The sequence below is a fragment of the Limulus polyphemus genome, unplaced genomic scaffold, assembly GCF_000517525.1.
Source record: "Limulus polyphemus unplaced genomic scaffold, Limulus_polyphemus-2.1.2 Scaffold2480, whole genome shotgun sequence".
Classification (NCBI taxonomy): Eukaryota; Metazoa; Arthropoda; class Merostomata; order Xiphosura; family Limulidae; genus Limulus; species Limulus polyphemus.
The window spans coordinates 60,279-68,454 of NW_013668090.1; the positions used below are offsets into that span (position 1 = coordinate 60,279).

General features: G+C 31.6%; 1 protein-coding gene across 7 annotated transcripts in view; it reads left to right on the forward strand.

Moving 5' to 3' along the window:
- Nucleotides 1–3,504: 3,504 nt before the first annotated feature.
- Nucleotides 3,505–8,176, forward strand: part of LOC111087693 (MCM domain-containing protein 2-like) — a 97,644-nt gene continuing 92,972 nt past the window's right edge. For 3 of the 7 annotated variants that reach the window (XM_022395191.1, XM_022395195.1, XM_022395194.1), the window contains exons 1-2: nucleotides 3,505–5,739; nucleotides 7,726–7,786. In XM_022395191.1, the coding sequence (XP_022250899.1) occupies nucleotides 5,323–5,739; nucleotides 7,726–7,786 (478 nt within the window). In that variant the 5' untranslated portion in view covers nucleotides 3,505–5,322. Of the gene's footprint in view, nucleotides 5,740–7,650; nucleotides 7,787–8,176 lie in introns of those variants that run through there. The other 4 variants (XM_022395193.1, XM_022395192.1, XM_022395197.1 and 1 more) reach the window with 4 other exon arrangements.

Genomic DNA, 8,176 nt, shown 5'->3' on the forward strand with positions numbered 1-8,176 from the left:
GGAACAGGATATTTCTAGAAAACGGGTGGCGTGATACTAGTCACGTGACCTCGCTGACGCAACATACCTATACCATAAAAACAAAAACTTTTAACTTCAAATTTCCTAATAACGAGTCGGAATAAATGAAAAATTTTTTATTATAACAAATAAGTGGAAAACACAGTGGCAGTTCTTTCTACTAGGCTGTGTTAAGCTCCATAGCTTTTCCCTTTGGATTAATCACCACAGAAATAAAACACATTGTTCATGAATGACGCCTTTTTTCTGTGATTTCCAGTAGAAACTGATTAAAAAAAAACGCACCTGAATTCAACAAATAAGCTCGTTTTCTTTGTCCTGTCGACAATATTGTTCGGCGGTTACATTTAATCAACGTCATAGTCAGCAAAAGCTATTACAGAGCTACAGATTTTAACCTGAATATTGTATATACTGAATTATTTTCTCGGGTAGAGTAGAGAACAAAGAAATGAAGGAATTGAACAAGGTTACACTGTTTACAACGTGGAAACTGAAATCCAAAAATTAAAAAAATTCTATTTCATTAAAGCAGGTAGAAAACGTGATATATCAGCATACCACAACGCTATCAGCAGAATCCTCTTATTCATGTTTTAATTATTACCCAAACTTAGTAGACTGGTTTTAATTGAGAAGCACCTTTGTTTTGGAACTGTTACGACAGCGGAAGTCACGTGACCCTAGTAACACGTCATGATATTCTAGAAGGATCATGTCTGTTCGTGGCAACTCTAGTCTTTTCTACGCGCCCTCTATTTTTGTATATATATAAGCTGGCAAATGAAGTGACGATATAAGGATAATTGCAGACAGGCAGAGATAGAGACGAATAATTAAGTCAAGCGCAGTGGTGACCGTAAGTAAAGTGCGTGAATCGTTGTGAATTATAGCGTGTATTAAGTGACTGTGGAAATTAAGTGTATTGCAAAGTTGTATTGAGAAAGAATAAACTAGTTTTATTTAAGAAAGGACTTGTATCGTTAAAGTTTCATCCGAAGGAAATTATACGGAAAATTAACCAACGACCAGAGACGTAACAGAACGAAGAAAACTTTGTGAAGATACTTACAAATTTTAAGAAAGCGTAAATATAATTATACTTAGCTAATAAAATAAACAATATGGAATTTGGTTAATATTCAGCAGTCACAATTTTTCATTTTCTGATGGTTACTGCCATTCAAAGAAAAAATCCATTTTACTCATCAGTGTTAGAGTATAAGCTGATTATACTGTTATCTATAATAATAAAAGGGCGTGTCTGTAGGTCTTTGTGTAACCGCCATAGCCCCAAGAGGAAAGAACCTAGAAACGTGAAGCTTTGGACCTATACTAAGTGAACCATGAGGTTTTTCAACTGAGTATTATTACTTATCTACGCACGCTTGCGCATCTTTTTATACGAAAAAACACATAAAAATGAAATGTGCCCGCTATATCTCTAAGAGGAAAGAAACTTGAAATTTTGCACCCATACTAAGTGGATTCTCAGGGCGTGCACCTGGGTATTATTAATTATCTATGTGCGTGCGCATCTTTTTTATGCGAAAAACCACATAGAAATGAAACATGCGCATGCGCATCTCTTTAATGAAACAAGCTAGCGAAAAACCACATAGATTTGTTTGTTTGTTTTTGAATTTCGCGCAAAGCTACACCAGGGCTATCTGCGTTAGTCGTCCCTAATTTAGCAGTGTAAGACTAGAGGGAAGGCAGCTAGTCATCACCACCCACCGCCAACTCTTGGGCTACTCTTTTACCAACGAATAGTGGGATTGACCGTCACATTATAACGCCCCCACGGCTGAAAGGGCGAGCATGTTTGGTGTGACGAAACTACATAGAAAAGAAGGCCCTATATTCTTTCACTGCCAAATGAGGGACGGCTAGCGCAGATAGCCCTCGTATAGCTTTGCGCAAAATTCAAAACAAACAAACTCTATTGTGCTGTGAATCGTCATCTATCTGCGATTTGGTTATGTTAGGCGATACTTATAAATGGTGTTGTGTGCTTGTATGTGAGTTTAAATTATTTTATTTTATTTTGCTGGATGAGTAAACAGTGTCATGCACAAGGGAGTGTCTGGGTGGGCTCAAGCCCCCACCTTCCTGCCCTTATTTTCCCAAAATGCCCTTTAATTTCTGCTATAAAAATTGACAACAGCTAAGAATATATATATACCCGATTCTACACCTGGCTTGCTACAAGTTATTAGAAAAGAAAATAGGACTTAAGCTTTAAAGTAAACGAAACATGGAAACTAGTAGAGTTTTGCAGTGGAAAAATAATTGTAATAAGCTATTAAATGTTAATACAGAAAAAGGTACTTTTAGTTTTATGTCATAAAATAAAAGTGGTTATAAAACCCATTGAATAGGAATAAAAGAAAATATTTTTGTTTCTTTTGCATTTTTACCCTATGTGTATTAGAGGCAACTCACATTCTTCATACTCTCTTCTAATACCTCCCCCCCCCAAAAAAAAAGCCTTGTTTTACGATGCTTGAAGGTGCACTTTTAATATCTACTATTTGTACATTACTATTAGTATACGATTATAGAGGTCATGTCAATTTGTATTTGATGTTTTAGTTGCAGGTAAAAGGGCGATCGCTCTAAGCCGAATCAGTGTCTATATGGTGGCATTGCATTTGATAGCAGAATATGTATATGTAATGGCACGTGGCTGTGTTAAGAAAACAAAACACTCCAGTTTTAAAATTGAATTATTACAAGTAGAAAAAATGTCAGTTCCGAATATGACAAAAAGTACCAAAAACATTAGTGAAATTACCACAAACTACCAAAGGCAAGCTGCATGATACTTTTTTAGCCCCGGGACTCGAGAGCAATAATTTACAGTGCTAGTTAGACTTTCCAGTTGTAGCAGACGACACAAGTGAAAGGAAAACAAATATTAAGCATTATGTAATACTACGCCTACTTGGCAAATACGCGTTTTTATATCATTAATTAATTTAAATTCGCCGTTGTGTAAAATACTTTTAAACATTAATTACGAAAAAAAATATATATATGCACAGCTAAAAGTCTAATATAAATAATCATTCTCTAATATAGGGGTATTTTATAATATAATTAACAAAAAAACGGGGACCAAAGTATAGTAATCTAAACAGTAAAAGAAAATGAGAAATAATTATACACCCAGTAGCTTACATTCTCAAATAAATAATTATAAAAAAAATACCATGTGAAATTAAATTTTTTGATATTGTGTTAAGCAGAAATACTTTATGAAATGCACCTCTTTTTAAAATGCTCCCCAGTGGCACTGCGGCATGTCTGCGTACTTGCAACGCTAGAAACCGGGTTTCGATACCTATGGTAGGCAGAGCACAGATAACCCATTGTGTAGCTTTGTGATTAATTACAAACAAACAATCTCTTTCAAATAATAATATTTAATCTATATTTGCACCATATGATGTTATCAGCATAATAACAATAGTAATTAAAACTAAGGCTCATAATTCAACCAAACTTCTAATAAATGCTGTTATTCTTATGTTGTTTTTTTTAGCTACTAAGCAAAATATAATAATATAGATACACTACTATAACTAGCTAGATCACGTGTATACCATGTTGGTCTAATGTTTTGTGTGCACAGTTTGAGACTAATCATGGTTTGCATTCCTTATGTAGCATCCTTTAAAGATATGTGTATTCCAATTGAAATTTCAAGTTTTTATTTATTTCTGTTTCAATTGTTTATATGTGAAAGACCATACAACTGAAGTATTGTTGGTCTGTATTAAAATATTGTGTTATTGTTTAATGATTTAAAAATGCATGTTTAGAATTACCTGTCAGTAGAGTCTGTGAGAGGAAGTTTTTACACTAGCAAAATAACATGAACTTAAATTGCTCATTATATGATTTTTATCCTTTTTTCAAAAATTATTCTGAGTTTAAGTTTCAACCAGTCAGCGATGCCTTGTGAAATAGCAACAAATTTAATATGACAAGTAGACTGGATGACTAATGATGATTATTAATGTGTTGAAATAGAAGAAATTGATGGCAGTTAATGATTGAACAGAACCGTTTATTTTTACAGATTGAGTGTTGTTAATGTATCTGATTATATTCTTAGTTTAAAATTCAAAATATTGTAAGATTTGTTTTAGCTGTTGACACTTCTGATAGTTCTATTATTGCAAATATATATAGATACATTGTTAGAAGTTGGGGTTTATATAAAGAAAGTGAAATATTTATTGATAATGACTATGTAATAACTTCAACCAGAAGAGCTTCTAAAATTCTACAATAATAATTGCAATTAATAATAAATATTCTTAATTATTGGTAACAGGCAAACCACAAAAAACCTTTATGACTTAGGTCATCAGTTGGTATCCTTGCTACTAGTGGTGCTTTCAGGCCTTTGAGATAGTACAGATTCTGTCAAAACATGCATACTGGAAATAATTAAAATAAGTAATAGCTATTCATGATAGTATTAGTTTTCTCCTTCTCACTGTAGGTTGAGTAATATTTGAAGAACATATTGTTTCATTTATGTTGTAACTACTTTTTTATATTAACTTGTGAATTCCTGAATGTATATTGACAGTTTTCTTGCATGTTTTTGTTATAAGTACATATGTGCAGGAAAACAAAATTAATATATATATATATATATATATATATATACAGGGTTGAGTACACTATATCAAAACAATTTCGGACATGCAGATCACCAAGTAGATAGCATCCATCATAAAACCCTGCTACAGAAAGTAATGTTTCAAGTTAAACCTGCCATATGACCTCAATGAGATTTAGTATGTACCAAATCAGAACTTATTTTTTTTTGTAGAAATATAATATACCCTATAGAAGGGTAAGGTATGTAGTACTTGCATACTGCATGCAATCTGTTTGAAAATGTATTTGTTAGTTTCTTTGCTAATATTTATAATGATGAAAGTCATCATAGACTAAAGAACTTCTCTACAGGTTCATAGTCTGTTAAGGCAATAACTAGAGTCTTATGTTTAGATGAAATAGGAAGTTTGCAAGCTGTCAAAAGCCACATTAGCAAGTCCAGGGAAGAGCCCTTTTAATACTTAAAAGATACATTTGGAATAGATATGTAATCATTTATCATTCATAGTATAAATGTTACCTGTAGACATTTTACAAAGAAAATTAGTTATCTTAGTGAAAAAATAGAGGACATAATATAAAAGATTTAAGGCTATACTCGGCAAAGTTTCAGAAGAGGCAATTGCCTTGTCTGCCTCTGTCTGTAGGTTTTGCAGTCATATGCTAAATTTAAAGAATGTGGTTGATTGTAGTTTTGGAATTATAGTGTTAATTGTCACATTACAATATGTGCTGCTATTTATTTGTATAGGAAATTCTGAACTGTTAATGATGGGTGAGGACTATTCTACGAAGCACAGTTTTAGTAATCTGAACAGCATGTCTGAAGTATTTTGTGAAAAAAACTTTGATCTTCCAAACACTTCAGAACATCCTTCCAACAACACTTGTGGGTCAGTTAATACAAATGATTTGTATGAAGCTACAATTTGCTACCTTGATAAAATAAACTACTTTGAAAAGATGAGAAGAGAATGTGATATATATTGGAGTGGCAACAGTAATGCTTTTGAGGGAGTTGATAGACCTGACTGTGCATGCACTTTGCAAGAAATAAGTTTGAAATCTGTTGACTCTGTAAGTCTGCTTCTAGTGTCATTTTTAAACCTTTTCTTTATTAGGAATTTATGAAGACTGTATTAATCTAATAGTTTAACTGTCATAAAAAAGCTTACACAGTTAATAAAAAAGAAAAACATAATGAATAAAGATCTTGGTGATAGACACAAATGTTGGAAATAGTGTTGAAACTGTACAGCTTATGGGGCCATGTTCAGCTTTTGAGGTTAACATTACTTGTAGTTTTTCCATATGTTTTCATTGTATAATTTTTTATCTTTTAAATGAATGGACTCATCTAAACACAGTTTCAATCTTTGAACATTTCAAATAATAAGACATACACATCAATGTTAAAAATTATTCGACAGAAACGTAGCAGTAAAAGGGGAAACAAACTCCTAGGACATATTACTTGAACATACTGAATCTGAACAACATGTTGAAATGTAATAAATTAGTAAAAAGTGAAGTGATTTGTTAGATGTATTTCCTACATCTAGTGTTATGTCTGAGGACATTATGTATTTGTAATGAAAAATTTAAAAAGAAAAGTGGATTATTCAAGAGACATAAGGTACTGTATGTAACCCCATAATTACCAGTTGGGGATACATATGGAAACCACTAGATTTTTTAAACACATTTTTCTAAGCTGTTTGTGCAACAAATTGCTCATGTGTCCATGATGGTTAGATACATAATCCATAATAATGTATGAGTTACACAAACGATTAAACAAAAATACTGTAGACTTAATTCATTTTGCTAATCTGCTGAGGTTTTTTGTGTATTTTACATAGAAAATTTCACCTGTTTTTTTATGTGTTTACATTTATTGTTGTGACAGAGAAAAACATAAAATTATCTATTATGGTGGAATATACTGAAAGATATGTAAACAAATTGGTAATTTGGGGTTAAAGATTTAGTGTATCAGCATATTTTTTTTGGGATGCTTCATTTGAATTAATGTTATATTGCCATTGCATGTCCTGCAGAGTGAAAGAAATCTAAAAAAGATTTCATATATGGCAATTTGAAGATAATTATGTTGATGTCCTGTTGTCACTTGTTTTTATTCTTCTCATGTCAACTATCCAGAAGCTTGAATTCAGATCTCAAGAAAAGTACATTTAATTATATTTTAGACTTCATCCCTGCAAATATTTCAAGGAGTAAATCCAGATTGTGAGATTAAGTACAATTTTTATAAGCCCGTTGTAACCTATATTGAATATTAGCAAGATATGTAATCAAGTCTATATCATACAATTTTCACTACGTTTTATGCTAAACATGGAAGGAATGTTGATAGTTTTGGTTATGTGCATTCAGAGTAGCAAAGAAATAGCCATCTACATTGTATATAATATTCACTTTACATGAATATCAATACTATCTATAAAATTTAGCTTAACTAAGCCTACTATAAGCCATAATAATATATTATCAACATGTACTTACTAAGTAAGTGACAGACCTGTGTAATAAGTCTTGTAAGGTTCACAAATTAATAATAAAGCATTAATTCAATCATAATTTTTAATATTCTGACACAATAGTTGCACCATCTTCATGTTGCTTGTGAGACTTTTATATTTAATTCAACTGAGATTATCACTGAAATGTTGATGCTAAGTGTACTTGAAATTACTTAACTGCATGTATTCATTACAGGGATTGTTCATTTGAGGCAGTATGAGAAGTGGCTTGAGTTGCTCCATTGTCATGGCATGCATCTTTTCAGGGTTACTGATTATCATATATATAAGCATCAGGTGCTGGAGAAGCATACATACATACATGGCTGTTTTTCTTTAATATCTTAATTGAAACAAATTAAACAGAAACAGCTATTACTTTTTTAGATTTTTTTTTTCAGTAGTATGTCTATTTAATAATATTGAAGGCTTTACTTGATTGTAATGAAGAATTATTATTATTATGGTAGTTTTAGTTGAAATGTTTTGAACAAATTTCTTACTTATGTCATTCTTGTAGAATGCAAGAGTTTTCAGGTTTGGTGTTAATGTCTTTGTGCAGGATTTGATGGAAGAAAATGGTAAGTTTATAAATAAAATTGCTAAATCATATAATAAAAATATCTCGAAGTAATGATAGTAAAACTTCTTTCAATTGTGACACACTTATGATTTTTAATAAATTAAGTAATTCATGCTTTTATGTAGATTTTTTAACTCTAAAGTAAGACTTTCATCTCACTTAATCTATGTATTTAGATTTTAAGTTATTTGTAAAAATTATACATATTGTTACGTCTTCGTTTGTTAATTAATTTTCCGTAACTTCGTTCCAACGAAACTTTAGCGACACAAGTCCTTTCTTAAATAAAACTGATTTATTCTTTCCAAATACAACTTTACCGATACACTTAATTTCAACAGCCGCTCTATAACAAACGCTAGAACGTCTCTCGTGCTCGACAATACTC